The sequence below is a fragment of the Camellia sinensis genome, chromosome 9, assembly GCF_055761805.1.
Source record: "Camellia sinensis isolate YWXY chromosome 9, ASM5576180v1, whole genome shotgun sequence".
Taxonomy (NCBI): Eukaryota; Viridiplantae; Streptophyta; class Magnoliopsida; order Ericales; family Theaceae; genus Camellia; species Camellia sinensis.
This window is the reverse complement of record NC_138969.1, coordinates 169,296,072-169,314,553: the sequence shown is the minus strand read 5'-3', so window position 1 is coordinate 169,314,553 and position 18,482 is coordinate 169,296,072. Positions and strand designations below refer to the sequence as shown.

General features: G+C 37.2%; 1 protein-coding gene across 25 annotated transcripts in view; it reads left to right on the top strand.

The window, feature by feature from the left end:
* LOC114311624 (transcription initiation factor TFIID subunit 5) overlaps window positions 1-15,775 on the top strand; it is a 34,602-nt gene extending 18,827 nt beyond the window's left edge. For 9 of the 25 annotated variants that reach the window (XR_014340594.1, XR_014340592.1, XR_014340597.1 and 6 more), the window contains 3 exons: window positions 3,264-12,094; window positions 12,181-12,287; window positions 15,329-15,775. Coding sequence is in view for 4 of the 25 variants with exons in the window: in XM_082887991.1 (XP_082744117.1) it covers window positions 15,329-15,433 (105 nt within the window). In the remaining 21 variants the exon portion in view is untranslated. The other 16 variants (XR_014340600.1, XR_014340599.1, XR_014340604.1 and 13 more) reach the window with 4 other exon arrangements.
* The last annotated feature ends 2,707 nt before the right edge of the window (window positions 15,776-18,482 follow it).

The following is an 18,482-nucleotide window of genomic DNA, read 5'->3' as shown; positions in this document are numbered from 1 at the left end:
GTGTCGTGATGGCCAGTAATCCGTGATTACCGAAGGCCAACTTCCAAAATTTTAACACAATCAGAGTATGGAATACGGGGCTTACAAGTGTGGAAGCAATACATATAAATCTAATTAGTCCATAAGAGCTGTGCATAAGTTAAATGAAATGGCATACATCTTTTACATAGCTTTAATACAGAAATTAAGTACAAAATACATCTTGATCAAAAGGCTTCTCAAGCCGACATATACAAATTACACATGAAATATAAGCTAAGAAGCATGATCTTCAAGATGTCACAAAATGATGAATCCAAAACACGTCGGCAATACACTCAAAACACATCGGCAGCACATCTAGGCCTCAATGCCTTCTTGCTCATCACCTACATATATACATAGGGAGGGTGATCTTGGATACTCAGTGAATGATATTAGAAATAAAGGTTTTTGCATGATTATTATCTGAGGTTCTTTCAAAACAATAATACATAGTATAACTTCACAAATCAAGAGGCAAGTCAAGTTCGTTGGTCGGTCTTTCAAGTTCCTTGGATGTTAATAACATCTACATATTACATGGGGTGATGACATTTCAAGACAAGAGTGCAGTTGCATTATAGTCCCCTGCAACTAAGGACTTTCAAGACAAGAGTGCAGTTGCATTATAGTCCCCTGCAACTAAGGACCTTCAAGACATGTCATCAAAACAAGATAGTGTTTGATATACAAATAGGGATAATCATTCATGCTAAATCAAATACTTTTATCAAAACAAGGCAAAGCTTTAACAAGACGTTATAACATAACTTTATTAAAAATACCACTCACATAGCTCTTCAAACGTCGGGGTCGAGACAAGCCCAAGTCCTACAAACACATGGTAAGGCCTATTGAATGCACTTCTCAAAACAAATCTTATATGCATGTAATTGATCTCGGGAAAACATGCTGGAGGCCGAAACACTGTTTTACATGTCAGGAAGACATGCTGGGTACCAACCAGGTCTAAGCCGAGGTCCTACACTTCCTTGCCGAGGTGTTGTCCCCATGGCCTCATTCAAAAGCAAGGTCGGGAAAACCTGGGTTTCCCTTTGAAGAACATGAAGAACATGATGAACATGATCATGAGAAAGATGGATGCAAGTTCGTAACTTGTTACAAAATCTGGGATTTCATGTCATGAGTTCGAAAACATGGACCTGGGTACCCATACTTGAAAATCATGCAAGAACAAACACAAAAACATGGATCTAGGCATGAGCCTTCGAATCAAAACATGACTTTTCTTCAAGAACACATGAGCACTATTTTCTCTTTCTAAAACCGGACTTTAAGTCGGTGCATGGCTCACAAATCTTTTCGATCATGCAGTGCAATATCATAAACATACAGAACAACAAGAGCGGATCAAGAATCTAACCTTAGAACACGGATCTAACGGTTTGACCTCAAGAAATCAAGCTCGAAGGTTTACTTTCTCACTCTAAAGTTCTTCTTCCCCCTAGAGCTTCTCTCTCCAATTTCCAAAACAATATACAACAAATGATAGGTTCTCACACTCGGTTCTGGGTTTAGCCTTCTGCTGGGACACGTGGCGGTGACTGGTTGGATTTCCCTGAAAAGGTGGCTGACAAACCAGACAAAGCATGGGCGAAAGGGTGTTTAACAAGTAATGCGGTATGGACTCTCTGACGAGGCACTGACATCGGCCAGGAACAAGGCATCGGCAAGTAGGATGACAATGATCTCGGCTAAGAAGGACAACACTTGACTAAGCTGTGCCACACCTTGGCCTAGATGTGCCACACCTCGGTCTAGGTCGTACCAATCTAGGAGCAGGATCACTAGGGTTCAAGGGTGACATCTCGGCCTAGATGATACACATCTCGGCCTTGGTGATGAACACCTCGGCCTAGATAGTGACATCTCGGTCAGTATGCCAGGACGAAGGTAGAGGTCAATCAAAGTGGTTCCAAGATGGTTCTAGGTATAGGATGACCTCGGCTTGGGATAATCTAGGCTTGACAAGACTTAGGCGTGAGACTCCAAGGAAGGAACAAAGCATGCTCAAAACAATAGTCAAAACAAGACAAGATTCATGATTGTAACTTAACAAGACAAGGTTATGCGAGTGCTCATGAACATGACTACGACATGAATGTGGGTTGTTACACATTTTTTATATATATTATCTTTGTGAGTATATTTTTATTTAGTTGGGTAATGATTTCAGTTTCCGCTTGAAATTTCAAGATTTTATCTTTGTTAGTTTCCGCGATACCTCTCTCTCTCTTTTTTATTTTTATTTGTGTTTGTGTTTGGCTGGGCAAAAAACAAGGTAGATGCAGTTTATAAGTATGTAAAGGGTAGAAATGGCTCATTTTCTCCAGAGAAGGGGTTTCAATATGAGGTTGGTACTTCCTCTGGTGCAAATGTTGGTCCAGAAGTAATTGGACAGCACAAATCTGTGTCAGAATATAGTTATAGTTTTGTTAATGGACACTGTCCTTCTGCACTGGATCTTTCACAGGCAGGTTGTTCCAATGACCAGAATGATGTTACAAGTTCAGTAGAGAAGTTGTGCGCGCTGATAATCTCATTCCCATCAAAGAGACCAACTGGCAGATGATGAGTATGAACCCACATTTTGTCAAACGTGCTTTTATCCAATAAATTAGAATTATTTGCTTTTATCAAATCACGGTCATACACTACTCTATCTAACCTTTTGAAATTGATGTTGTGTGTTAGAAAATGAACAAAGACTGTTCTGTATGAACTGAACAAAAAGGGTTTTATTCCCTTTGTTCCAGATTTCTTTGATCCCTCCTCCTCTCCCTCCTCCTCTCCCTCGGCTACCACCGACAGCAACTCTCCACTGCCGCATGGCCTCCACCGCTACATCGCCTCCATCAGCTTGCTGTGTTTTTTATTTTGAAAAAAGTTGAAAGAGGATAACTCAAAAAAAAAAAAACCTTATTTTTCAGCTATCAAACAGAGGGTTTGGAAATTTGCGCAGATAGGGTGCTTCTTTTGGGAATTTAATTGTAGTAGAGCTGAGGTTAGAAGAGTAATGTGATTTGTTGTTGTGCTTATGTTATTATATGAACCAGAATCACGCAGATGTAAAGATGCCTTTCTTCTGTATTTGTAACTATTTTTTCTTGCTTTGTTAATTGCAAGTGAAAACTTCATTTTAAGAAAACCAGTTCGAACCCCCTTTTTTTGTTAAATTTCCCCCAATTTCATGTAGTTTTGTTGTTTCTTATTTGTGGCAGGCATTCGATTTGAGTTTTTGTTTATGATAGGCATGTTGTAAAAGAGATGGAAGAAAGTCCCTCATCAACAGTTTGGGGTGGGAAAATAACTGGAATCAAGTTTGGTTTGGATTTGTGTGTGTTTGGATTTGTTAAAATAATCAATTGGTTTTGAATTGGACATGGGAGGTTTGCTTTTGGTTCGAAAATGTTGGAAAATTTGGCATTTGTTTTCAGAAATCTCACCAAAGGTCTTTACAATATTTAATAAGGCCATGATTTTTGTTGTGGATTGATTTTTTAATTTTTAACTTTTTTGGTTATTTTGGTCTGGGCTAAAAGCCTCTTTTGGTACTCCACGGGGCATGGATGTTTGGGAATTTTGGTTTTGGGGATGTTTGGGCTTGTGTTTTCTAAACCTTAATCCATATGTTGAATGGAATCACACTTGATATACATCAATTTGGTTTGTGTTTCTAAGATTTGGGTTTCTATTTGTTTTTCTAAGATTTGTTTTTTTAAACATTCAAACTGAGAAAGAGATGAGAGAATCAGAAAGAGAGAGAATGGGTGTTGATTTCCTATGAAAGGAGAGAATGAGAAAGATAGACCTTTCTGGAGAGATTAGAGAGAGAAAGTGGGGAAGATGGAGAGAGAGAGTGAGTGGGAGACATTACAGAGAGGTTGGGGGTCACCTGAGCATAACACCACACAAAAAAAAGTGGGTTTAAATTTTTTTTTTTTTTTAAATCCACTCTTTTTGAAAAATATTTGTAGAAAATGTTGGTTTTTTTTTTTTGGATAAATTACTCAAAATTTAAATGGAGTTCTGTTAAAAAAAAATGGTGAATTTAAATTTGTATGAAAATTGAGTTTATGAGTTATGTTTATGCAAAAAATGTTTTTGTGTGTGTGTGTACGTAGATAAATATAAACTCAAAATTTAAATTAAGTTTAAATTGGGTTATGTTAAAAAAATGATCATAAAAGTGAATTTTGAGAAACAGAGAAGAAATAATGGGAGTCGTGTAATTTGTGAAAAAACTGAAAAGAACAGTTTTTTTATTAATAGAATTTTGACTTCAAATTCTATTAATAAATTATATTTTTCAATTTTACTTTAATTTTATTGGGGTGTATTTATGTTTGGGTACTTTTACAAAATTCATTTCAAAGTCAATAAATTTGATAAATTACATTTTAAATCAATACTTTTAAATTTAATTATATTGTAATCTTATAATTAATTTAGACACGGATATACACTAGGTGACGCATTACTTTTATGAGTGATACATTTTTAAACCTCCAAACCAACCTTGGGGACTTGCCTGGTTATAATCTATTGGGAAATCACAATACTGTATTTATTATTATTTTTATTTTTAGAATCTTAATTTATTTAGCTTTTATTATTTGTTGGATAAACTACTAAATTTAAATTCTTAAACAACATAATAATTATTTATTTGGTAGTATTATATATATTAATGGTGAAAAATCTAGAAATCCCCTAGATGTTGATTTATGATTATGTATCAATCTTAAGCAGAATATAACAATCCCAATCAAACAATCAAGACAAAGAGACACAACGATTTTACGTGGAAAAAACCACAATTGGACACCTCCAACTGAGATAAAAAACCACGGGCAACAGCCACAAAACAATCCACTAAGAAGATTTAAAGGAATTACACAGGAATACTCTCAATTACCTAGTGAATCCACGCCTAATTGAACCAACCTCTATGTGCCTCTTCCAACCTGTCTTCACCTCGGAATTGTCTTTATGATGAGCCACCCCGGAATCCACCAAAGCTTCAGGCTCAAATTCTTCAGAATCCACCGAAGAACAACTCTCTCTTTTGTAGAACAACCAAACCTTTGATGTACTCTCTTTAAACCATGAGTTGAATACTCAATAAAACATCAAAGAAAACTAACAAAATATCCCCAGATATAAACCTTAAGAACCAAAAAGAAGATCTGGAGGAATTCAAGAGTAGTTTAGTTTTGGGAGAAAACCAACTACTTATAGAAAAACCAAAAGTAATCCTAGATTTGGAAGAAAACCCAATCCATAATGAAATCCGGAAAACTATGTTCGCGCGGTCCGCTCGAGCGCCCAAAAGCCCGCTCGAGCAGCTTCAGCAAAATATGCACGTGATATAACAGAGGTCCGCTCGAGCACTGGAGAACCCGCTTGAGCGCAAAATCACACATCTCAGTACTTTTACAGGCGACCAAAACTGCTGGAACCAGGGATTCTCCACTCGAGCGGACAGGCAACTCGGAATGCATTTTTGCATTTTGCTTCGGGGGCGCTGCCTCTCGACCCCGCCGTGGCACTGCCCTGGACCCGCCAAGGGGCGCTGCCCCCTGGACCCCCGTGAGCTGACTGCGCAGCTCGATCCCCGTCATAATCAATGAAGTGGCAATCTTGAAAGCATTAGCATCACAAACTTTTCTGAAAGGCTCGATTTGGGTTGGATTCGCATCTAACAACTCATAGCCTCACTGAAATAAAAATGCGAATAAAATTACATCTCAAAGGAGTTTTGTCAAACGGGATTGCCAAGAAATAAAACCTAACAATCTCCCCCATTGGCAATGCCGTGACAAAACACACCTAACAAATAAAATCCTAAACACCCCAACCCATTACAGCCAACAAAAGTCAACTTCTTTCTCAAGGTCATGATCTGCAAAACAGTTACTACTGCCACAATCTCCAAAACAACTATTAGTCCCACAAGAATATATGAATAAGCAATAGACATATGACACGATTAACTTGAAACATGAGATGGAAAACATGAATTGATGAAAAACTAAGACTCATGAAAAACAACTCTCAAACAATAAAAACAAGATCATAAACTACACAAGCAATGATATGACGATGTAAATACCAGGAACATACAAGAAGGGCCAACAGTGCATAGCAACATGCAAAACATATAGCTAATCTCCCAAACATATCAAAGTGTTCATGTAAACAAACTCTTGCAATGATAAACCAAACTCCCTTACCAACCCAAAACAAGATGAACCAAACTCCCCCTCACTAAAAGCAACCACAAACACTGAAAACAGTGAACAATAAGAGAAAAACAACAAAAAAAATATGGTGGAGCAAGTAAGGAATTTCAGATTAGTACCTTAATACACATAAGATTATCCAAGAAGCACCATTACAAGAAAACACAATGTGCACAACCTCTAGAAGATTCCTCATAAAAGAAAGTGATGCATTATGTGAAAAGCATAGATCCCATGATAAAAGTGTGTGTGTGACTCTTGAAGTTCGACAAACACTAGATTCAATCCTAGTAATGATCTGAAAGTTGGACCTCTGACAAGAGAATCTAAGCACAACAAAGGAAAGTCAAACCACTAGGAATCAAGGGGTATTTGGTGAGTAAAAGCGGAGGCTCCCCCTCAATCAATGAATCTTTTTTTTTTTCTTTCTTTCTTTTGCACATTTTTTCTTTCTTTTGCATATTTTTTCTTTTTCTTTTTCTTTTTTTGTTTTTTCTTTTTCTTTTTGTTTTGCACAATCATTGGCGGCTGACACGCTCAAGAGTATGGAAATCGAACCAGAGAAGCATGGATATAATAAGGATGGCCTGGTTGGTGACTCTGACGTAGCCTTCTCCTCATGGCTAGACTACAAAGAATTAAGGAGAAAGCCATGGAGATGCAAAAAGATGGAGGATGGTTAAGAGACTCAACATCACCCATGATATGCTAGTATAGGTCAAATCCCCTAGAAACGCAAAAGATCAATGACAGAAGTCCATAGAGAAAAAATAATCACTAAGGCAGAAGACTCCAAGATTTGCTAATCCAAGAGTGTGTACAGAATGAGACATACTAATCAAAAAACACACACTCCAAAACGAGTAATGACCACAGAAAGCATACATATATTAACATGTAATGGGCATTCTCATCAATTCCAATATGCACCAAGGACCGCTCAAAATTTTCAAGCTTGCAAAACCATACTACGAAAATCTTTTTGGGATTTTTTTTTTTCTTAAATAAAGCAAGACAAAAAAAAAAAGAACAAGCACCCATGTAATGACAAAAAAAAACACAGAAACCCAAAAAAACTAAAATGAATAAACAAATTAACACAAATCAAGTTTTCTCACCCAAACCGCTTTAGTACGAACAAAGTTAGGTCTAGCAGTCTTGGTAAATGTCGTGGCATTGTAAACACCCTTATGAATCTTGGTATTCTACTTGGACATGTAAGGTTGTCTCCTAACCCAAAAAGTATTCGAATTTTTACCCTTTTGAGACACTTTCCCATGCAACTTATAACAATAAGGGCGAATATGACCATGCATACCACAATGATGACAAATAAAAATAGGATGTATAGGGTGTACCTTTTTTTCTTTTACCTTACCAACTCTAGGAAGTTTGAGAAGTCTATCCTCATGTTGAATTTTTTGTTCGCCTTTTCCTTGAGTTCTTGTATCATGAGATGTAGATGCACTCTGGTTTTGGTCTTTCTTACCACCAAAGCCAATGCCACTCTTGTCTGAACAAATTTGTTGAGACCCAATAATATTGTCCAAAGTCTTTGATCCTCTGTTCCAAATACCAATGGTAGCCATAGCACACTTGAGTTCTTCCTCTTTCTTGATCATAAGTTCTTCCAAAGCAACTTGAGACATCTCGAGAGTTTCAATTTTTTTTTTTCATATATGGCATGGGTTTCCTGTAGCTCATTCCTCTCTGTCTCACAAGTCAAGAGTTTTGCACAAAGAACTTGTCGATCATTAGCTACCTTGATGGCATTAATCCTGGCCTCGGAAATCTCCTCCTTAAGTTTGACATTCTCACTTTCACATGCTTTGAGTTTCTTTGTGAGTTTGTCATTCAATTTGAATAAGTTAAGAGGCTCCTTGTACAACTTTTCATAAGCTTGCTCAAGCTCTTCATGATCACTCTCCGAGGATTCATCATCAGTGGTATTCTCAACTGACCTCTTCGAAGACTCTGTTTGTTCTTCAGTTTCGGAAGCCGCCATGAAAGTAAGAAATTGTTTATGCCCCTCTTCGCCTTGATCTTCATTGTCACTTTCATCTTTATCAGATTCTGATTTATCATCCCAAGTGATAGCGAGGGCTTTCTTCTTCCTCAAACGAGTGGGGCATTCTGAAGCAAAGTGGCTAAATCCTTGGCATTCATAGCATCGGACACTTTCAGAGTTCCCCTGTATCTCTCCTTTTTCTTTCTTGGCTATAGGATTAATTTGAGTTTATCTTTGCCTTTGGATTTATGAGTATGAGTAGATTCCAAAAGATTAGGATTCTTTTTCAAAAAAATTTTTTTAAATTGTTTAACAAAAGCAACCATAATCTTGGAATCTATCTCACAATCCTCATCAGAATCCTCTCTAACTTTATGAGCATTACTAAAAGCAATATCCTTTTGTTTCTTTTTGAAATTATTGTGTGCCTCATAAGTTTAGAGATTTCCAACCAACTGATCCAGCTTGAGGTTGTCAGCATCTTGAGCCTCCTTAATAGCCGTAACTTTTGGTTGGAACCAATCGGGCAAGGATCTCAAAATTTTTCTCACAACTTTGGATTCTGGTATTTTTCACCTAAATTGAAGCTGGAATTTACAATGTCACTCAACTTCGCATAAAATTCATCAAAGGTCTCACTATCTTTCATTGAAAGGTTTTCGAAACTAGACGTGAGCCTTTGAAGTTTAGAGCGTTTAACAGAAGGAGTGCCCTCATGAATAGTTTGTAAGATATCCCAAGCCTTTTTTGCGACTTCACAATTGCAAATACGACTAAACTCTTCAGGTGTGACAGCGCAAAAAAGAGAATTGATAGCTTTACTATTCCAGCTACTATTTTGGTAATCAGTTGTGTCCCACTTATCAATTGGTTTGGGGAAAGTTACTCCATCAATAGTAATTGTTGGTTCGGTCCACCCATTCATGACAAATTGCCAAAATTTTTCATCTATAGATTTCAAAAACGATCTCATACGAGCTTTCCAAAAAGAATAATTGGAACCGTCAAGTAGGGGTGGTCGAACCATAGAATTTCCCTCACGAGTTGAATCAATCTCACATTTAAAGCAGCCATAATCTTGGAATCTATCTCACAATCCTCATCAGAATCCTCTCTAACTTTATGAGCACTACTAAAAGCAATATCTTTTTGTTTCTTTTTGAAATTCCTGTGTGCCTCATAAGTTTGGAGATTTCCAACCAACTGATCCAGCTTGAGGTTGTCAACATCTTGAGCCTCCTCAATAGCCGTAACTTTTGGTTGGAACCGATCGGGCAAGGATCTCAAAAATTTTCCCACAACTTTGGATTCTGGTATTTTTTTCACCTAAATTGAAGCTGAAATTTACAATGTCACTCAACTTCGCATAAAATTCATCAAAGGTCTCACTATCTTTTATTGAAAGGTTTTCGAAACTAGACGTGAGCCTTTGAAGTTTAGAGCGTCTAACAGAAAGAGTGCCCTCATGAATAGTTTGTAAGATATCCCAAGCCTCTTTTGCAACTTCACAATTGCAAATACGACAAAACTCTTCAGGTGTGACAGCGTAAAAGAGAGAATTGATAACTTTACTATTCCAGCTACTATTTTGGTAATCAGTTGTGTCCCACTTATCAATTGGTTTGGGGAAAGTTACTCCATCAATAGTAATTGTTGGTTCGGTCCACCCATTCATGACAGATTGCCAAACTTTTTCATCTATAGATTTCAAAAACGATCTCATACGAGCTTTCCAAAAAGAATAATTGGATCCGTCAAGTAGGGGTGGTCGAACCATAGAATTTCCCTCACGAATTGAATCCATTGTCACAAATCAAACAAGATCTCGTTCTAAAAGATATATTTTTTTTAAAAAAAAGAACGACCCGCTCTGATACCAATTGAAAAATCTAGAAATCCCCTAGATGTTGATTTATGATTATGTATCAATCTTAAGCAGAATATAACAATCCCAATCAAACAATCAAGACAAAGAGACACAACGATTTTACGTGGAAAAAATCACAATTGGACACCTCCAACTGAGATAAAAAACCACGGGCAACAGCCACAAAACAATCCACTAAGAAGATTTAAAGGAATTACACAGGAATACTCTCAATTACCTAGCGAATCCACGCCTAATTGAACTAACCTCTATGTGCCTCTTCTAACCTGTCTTCACCTCGGAATTGTATTTACGATGAGCCACCCCGGAATCTACCAAATCTTCAGGCTCGAATTCTTCAGAATCCACTGAAGAACAACTCTCTCTTTTGTAGAACAACCAAACCTTTGATGTACTCTCTTTAAACCATGAGTTGAATACTCAATAAAACATCAAAGAAAACTAACAAAATATCCCCAGATATAAACCTTAAGAACCAAAAAGAAGATCTGGAGGAATTCAAGAGTAGTTTAGTTTTGGAAGAAAACCAACTACTTATAGAAAAACCAAAAGTAATCTTAGATTTGGAAGAAAACCCAATCCTTAATGAAATCCGAAAAACTGTGTTCGCGCGGTCCGCTCGAGCGCCCAAAAGCCCGCTCGAGCGGCTTCAGCAAAATATGCGCGTGATATAACAGAGGTCCGCTCGAGCGCTGGAGAACCCGCTCGAGTGCGAAATCACACATCTCAGTACTTTTACAGGCGACCAAAACTGCTGGAACCAGGGATCCTTCGCTCGAGCGGGGTAATGTCCGCTCGAGCGGACAGGCAACTTGGAATGCATTTTTGCATTTTGCTTCGGGGGTGCTGCCCCTCGACCCCGCCGTGGCGCTGCCTTGGACCCGCCAAGGGGCGCTGCCCCCTGGACCCTCGTGAGCTGACCGGGCATCTCGATCCCTGTCATAATCAGCGAAGTGGCAATCTTGAAAGCATTAGCATCACAAACTTCTCTGAAAGGCTCGATTCGGGTTGGATTCGCATCTAACAACTCATAGCCTCACTGAAATAAAAATGCGAATAAAATTACATCTCAAAGGAGTTTTGTCAAACGGGATTGCCAAGAAATAAAACCTAACAAATGGGTACAAACAACAGAATAATTATTTGTTTGCCGGCGGTGGAAGTATTTCAGTGCTTCTCTGTGAGCTGCATCACTGGAGTTTTGGGTTATTTCGTTGTTATTTTATTCGAGTTTTATAAAGTGTATGATACAAGTAAAATTATTACAATTTTTTAAAAAGAGTAGTATTTCTTTATATTTTTTCAATATTTCTGTCAAAAAATATTACAGACTTCATAAATTTTAATATGATACGTATGAATTACAACTGTATTTTGATCACAACATTATTTACACCGTGCCTTAAGACACATGCATATTCTAGCAAAAAAATATAACAAATAAGGAATAATAAAATATGTTAAAATAAATAATAAAAAATTGAATGATTTATTTTATTAGATTTTTTTTATTATATATGATTTAATTAGATTTATTATATAACAAATTATATTATTTATTATATTCATTAAATGTTAAAAACGGGAGGGGACACAGATCGACGAAAGAGAGAGAGAGAGAGAGAGAGAGAGAGAGAGAGAGAGAGAAAGAAGAAGAAGAAGACGAAGATGACGACAACGAAGAAGAAGAAGAGGAAGAAGAAGACGATGACGAGGGGATACTGAAGAAGAGAAGACAGAGAGATAGAAGAGGAGATCGAGAGAGATAAAGACAGAGAGTGAAGAGGAGATCGTGACCAGATCGAAGGCGATGTAACAGAGATCGAAGGCTATGTAATAGATCGAAGACGTGTCCGAGAAACCCATGCCCTAAACCAGCGAATCCATGTAACAGATCGACGGCGACACCAGGTTTCTCTCTCTCTCTCTCTCTCTCTCTCTCTCTCTTTCTCCTTTACGATCCCATCGTTGACTGAATCGCGTTTCTCTCTCCACAGAAACGCAATTCCTACATGTTTCTTTCTAGGAAACGCGGAATCGCGATTCTTACTCAGAATCGCCACCTGGTTGCGTGATTCCTGCAACTAAGAGCTGCATACAAAAGGTATTAATTTTGGCATCTGCTGGATAGCATTTTTTTTTGATGTAGCTGTTGGTCAGTGGTTTTTCTGGATTTATACAATTGTTGTTATATATATATATATATGTGTGTGTATAGAAGAAATGACAAAGGCATAGAAATGAGATGTACAGAGATGGTAAAGGCATAGAAATGAGAACATAGTTTGTGTTAAAGGAGAAAGATGGACACAGAGATGACTAGTTTGTGTCAATCAATTTATCTTCTTAGAACATCATGAATAATTGCAATCAAGAAACTTTTTTGTCCAATATTCTCATCCTCATACATTAGTTTATACAATATTATAAATTATAATGCATCATATTTTTGGAACTTGCCTTTTGATTTCTTGGTTCAATTATAGGGCACAATTGTTAAAATTTGATTTTACTTTAAAACAGTTGCATTTAGTTCAAGATGATAAAACACTAAAAAAAATTTACTCTAGGCAAACTAGTTTCTTAAGAAACTTGAATTTGAGGTGTTGACGCCCCAAAATCACCAAACGGCGTCGGATTAGCACGAAACTTGGCACACACGACCACCTAGGCACGAGAGACTTGTGGGAGAAGACAAGACTCGAATCGGGTTCCCGGTTTGGGAGTTAGAGCCGGATTTCGGTCTAGGCAATTCCTTAAGAAACTTGAATTTGAGGTGTTGACGTCCCAAAATCACCAAACGGGGTCGGATTAGCACGAAACTTGGCACACATGACCACCTAGGCACGAGAGACTTGTGGGAGAAGACGAGACTCGAATCAGGTTCCCGGTTTGGGAGTTAGAGCCGGATTTCACTCTAGGCAAACTAGTTCTTTAAGAAACTTGAATTTAAGGTGTTGACGCCCCAAAATCACCAAACGGGGTCGGATTACCACAAAACTTGGCACACACAACCGCCTAAGCACGAGAGATTTGTGAGAGAAGACGGGACTCCAATCGGGTTCTCGGTTTGGGAGTTAGAGCCAGATTTCACTCTAGGCTAATTAGTTTCATAAGAAACTTAAATTCGAGGTGTAGACGCCCCAAAATCACTAAACGGGGTTAGATTAGCATGAAACTTGGCACACACGACCACTTAGGCACGATAGACTTGTGGGAGAAGACGGGACTCCAATCGGGTTTCCGGTTTGGGAGTTAGAACCGAATTTCGGTTTAGGCAAACTAGTGCATTAAAAAATTTGAATTCGAAGGGTTGACGCCCCAAAATTTCCAAACAACGTCGGATTAGCACGAAACTTGGCACACACGACCGCCTAGGCATGAGATACTTGTGGGAAAGACGAGACTCGAATCGGGTTCCCGGTTTGGGAGTTGGAGCCGAATTTCACTCTAGGCAAACTAGTTCCTTAAGAAACTTGAATTCGAGGTGTTGACGTCCCAAAATCACCAAACGTGGTCGGATTAGCACGAAACTTGGCACACACGATTGCCTAGGCATGAGATACTTGTGGGAGAAGACGTGACTCCAATTGGGTTCCCGGTTTGGGAGTTAGAGTCGGATTTCGCTCTAGGCAAACTAGTTCCTTAAGAAACTTGAATTCGAGGTGTTGACGACCCAAAATCACCAAACGGGGTCAGATTAGCACGAAACTTGGCACACACGACCACCTAGGTACAAGAGACTTGTGGGAGAAGACGGGACTCCAATCGGGTTCCCGGTTTGGGAGTTAGAGTTCGATTTCACTCTAGGCAAATTAATTCCTTAAAAAACTTGAATTCGAGGTGTTGATGCCCCAAAATCACCAAATGGAGTCGGATTAGCACGAAACTTGGCACACACGACTACCTAGGCACGAGAGACTTGTGGGAGAAGACGGGACTCCAATCGGGTTCCTGGTTTGGGAGTTAGAGCCGGATTTCGGTCTAAGCAAAATTGTTCATTAAGAAATTTGAATTCGAGGGGTTGACGCCCCAAAATCACCAAATGGGGTCAGATTAGCACGGAACTTGGCACACACGACTGCCTAGGCACGAGAGACTTGTGAGAGAAGACGGGGCTCGAACCGGGTTCCTAGTTTGAGAGTTAGAGCCAGATTTCACTCTAGGCAAACTAGTTCCTTAAGAAACTTGAATTCGAGGTGTTGATGCCCCAAAATCACCAAACGGCATTGGTTTAGCATAAAACTTGGCCCACACAGCCGCCTAGGTACGAGAGACTTGTGGGAGAAGACGGGACTCGAATTGGGTTCCAGGTTTGGGCTTTTTTTTTCCCCAGCTTCAATCAACTAGACCTTCCTGAGTATACTTCCAAGGAACAGCTTCAAGAGCACTTGGTCCTTGCTATCCATGAAGCTAGTGAAGGATTTGGCTTTGGTTGATTAAGAATTTCTTCATTGCATCATCACTCCAATACTGCCAGCACTTCCAATTACAATGTACATGTCAGTTTGACACCTCCTTTAATTTGCATGTTCTGATATCTATTTTATATGTTTGTTTTTTTATTGAGAACTAATAGAATTTTAGTATACTGCTTTTATTTATGTTGAGATTTGGCAATAGTTACCAAAGGAATCAGAAATGATAAATTGCGTTTAAATCTTGCTATTCATTCAATTCCTGTGTGTTGAGGGAGAAAAATGGTTATAAGATTGTGAGAAATTTCATTTATGGGAGTGGTGTATTACAATGATAACATTGTCGATTTATGAAGTTAATTTGTGCATACAACTTACAAATATTCACTCTGGTTGAGCTTTTAGATATCTGAAAATTTTGAGAATTCATGTAATGGGTTCGGTGTGGTCTTGAGGAAATAAGTGATCACCTGTGGCTTGATAGATTAGAGGTTTTCCGCAATAGACTAGTGTAGCAATGCTTTCATTCTTGAGTTGGTATACATAGTGCATATGCTGTGTGGGTGTCCTTGCCTCAACACTGTGGAAACAGGACTTTTGTTTGAACCTTTTGTTTCAATTTTTTTTTATTGAAAATAAAGAGCATATGATCTAGGTTACGTGCCATTCTATCATACTTTTAAAACATGATTTTAAACGTTTAATTTATTTATTTTTATCTTTGCAGATAAAAGAGCGATTGATCCAGGTTACATGCCATAGGGAGGCCCGTGTCAAAATTGAAGGATTTTGTGCTGTAATTATTGGGAGTGATGCCTTAATCCACGCCTAAATGGCAGATGATATGATGATGTGTTTGCTTTTTGTTGAATGCTGGTCTCCTCAGTGTCATGGCCAAGAAACCCGATTCTTTTGTAGTTTCTTGCCATCTCTACATAGTTTCAGAGAATGCTGATAATGCCTGGGAGAATCTTTGCCCCCTTTTGTATATCTTAGCTTTTATTTTGGTCTTTTGTTAATATATTCTTTATTTATGGATCTAGTGGCCAATTTGCAATCTGACCAATCTTTTTGGGTTTAGTTCAGAGGTATTAACTTGTTATATAGTGGGATAATTTTGCTGATGTGTTATGAATGGAAGAATATTTTTATTATGGATGAATTGTTATTTTTATACTGAAATTTTTATATTATTATATAATTATCGGTTTCTTTTTAAGTTATTTTTCATTTAATATAGGTAATTTTCATATTTTTAATATTTTTATTGCATTTTTTTTTTTTTTTTTGAGACGGCACCACACCGTCTCAAAAAAACATAAGAACCAGATTTTTTTTTGTGACGTAAGCAATGTCATCGTATAAGATATTGGCAATAGTTGTAAAAAAACCTTTCGCGGCGGTATTGTTTGCCGTCGCAAAAAATACTTTAGCGACGGCATGTTTGTGCTGTTTCAAATAACTTTTTAGCGACAGCAAGTACCCAGTTGCAATAAAAACACTTTTGCGACAGCATTTTTTGCCGTCGCAAATAATACTTTTAGCGACGGCAGCACAATGCCGTCTCAAAAAATCTCAACTTTTTACATATTAATGTCGACAGCATAATTCCGTCGCAAAAAGGCAACTTTGCCGTCGCAAAAAAAATGTCGTCGCTAAAAACTTTTAGCAACGCCCTTTGTTGTGACCCCTTTTTTGCCGTCGCTAAAAGTCAGTTGCCGTCGCAAAAAAATTTTTGAGATGGCATTTTGAGTATTTGCGACGGCATTTTGCCGTCGCAAAAAATCAAAATTTTTGTAGTAGCTTAGCCACACTACACCCCCTAACTAGACTTACCAAACGTATTTACTCCAAAACAATACAAAACAATATTTGCTTCACAAAATAACTCCTTATTCAAAATGTAGTCTCAACCATGCCAATCGAAAAGCAATGAGGATGAAATGATATGACAATGCAATATATCAATACATTGTTAATTTTCCAAAGTTTTATCACCATGTTTGTTTCCAGTTTTTTTAAAATACTTTTCAGAAAATTCTACTTTCTTATTTTTCATATTTTTTTGTTTTTACTGAATTTTTTAAAATATTTTAAGCAATTTTTTTTAATTTTTAAACACACCTAACATAATTACACTCAAAAAGTATAATTTTCGTGAAAAAAAATCTTAAAAAACTTTACTAAATACCAAAAATACAAAAAAAAATAAAATAAAAATTCAATATATTTTTTGTATTTTTGTATATTTATTAATTGTTTAAAATATTTTTTCACAACTATTTTATTTTTTAGATACAACTAAGTAATGTGCATCTAAAAAAGTAAAAAAAAAAATGCTTAAAATTTTAAAAATATTCACTAAAAACAAAAAAATATATATAAAAACCAAAAAACTCAGTTTTTAGAAAACTGAATTCAGAAAACTGAAACCAAACACTGAATAATTTTCAATCTCAATGACACAATCCTTAGTTGTGATCAAATACCAATCTCTACTCAATATATATATATATACCCACAATATATATTTTTCAAAAGATAATAATAACACATCATCATATGCATTCTCTTTCTCATATAGTTGAAGAAATTTCAATATGATAGTTATTGTTTCCAATCTTTATTTCTCAACAGTAGCATAACAAAATGCCATTCTCATCAACTCTCAACATCAATCTTCCATTCCATGGATTTTCAACATTTACAATTAACAATTCACTTTAATCATTTCTCAACAACAATATTTCATAAATCTTGATTTTACAATTAACACAACATTTTCTCTAATTTCCAGAATCTAGGGTTTTTCCAAAAAATAGGGTTTCTCATTTCAAAGAGGGGTTTTCTCTTAAAAAATCTTCAAATCATCCACATAGTCCAATATTTTAAAGATTTGAGAACTATGTAAGAAATATTTGAGAAAACCTTCATTTGAGCAAATCACAACCCCATCTAATCAAACCCTAACTCAAAACACACATAAATGTTAACAAAAAACATAGACTTGCTAAAATGTATATATAACTCCAAAAAATCCCTACCTCAAACTATGGAGAGGAGAATAGAGAAAAACCCCAAATCTTGACAGTGTCGAAAACTAATATCCACCGCACACAACAAGGGTCAAAATCTCAATGGATTGAGAGAAATCAAAGAAAATGTGGGGTTGGTGGAGTAAATGTAGAGGGAGAGAGAGAGAGAGAGAGAGAGAGAGAAAAGTGACACATAGAAAGAGGTATAATGAAAATGAGAGAAATAGGGTTTTGGGATCAGATTTGAGTGAAATGGACTACAAAATTGGGACAAAAATGTGAAACCTTGCATGTACGGAGCCCATGGCCACATATGCGACTACCTCGCTCGCACATGCGGTGGCCTAAGGCCATACGTGTGCTTTCACGCAAAAGAAAAACCCATTCCAATTCCAGATCCCCGCACATACGGCCCTGGCCTCCGTACGTGCAGTCTAGTCCCCAGAAAACCAATCCACGCTTATAGTAATCCGCACGTGCGAGAAAACCTGGTGCCGAAAATCAATTTCTAAGGTGTTTCCCACACTCTTGTTCCGACCTCACATCCGAAATTCAAATCTTTAACTTGGAAGTAATTTAGAAAATTAAAACAAGAGAGTTACGAAGTGTGGTGACACTACACGGATTACGAGGTCTCAAAATTAAAATCAAACACTTGAAAATGAGGTGTTTAAACAGAATTAAATAGAAATTCAATTGGGTTAAGTACCCAAGACATCACAGCCCTCAGATGATTTTTTTTTTTGGGTAAATTATGCAAATAGTCCCTGTAGTTTACACGATGTGTCAATTTGATCCATGCTATTTTAATTTGCTCGATTTTGCCCCTTAATTTAATGGATTGTG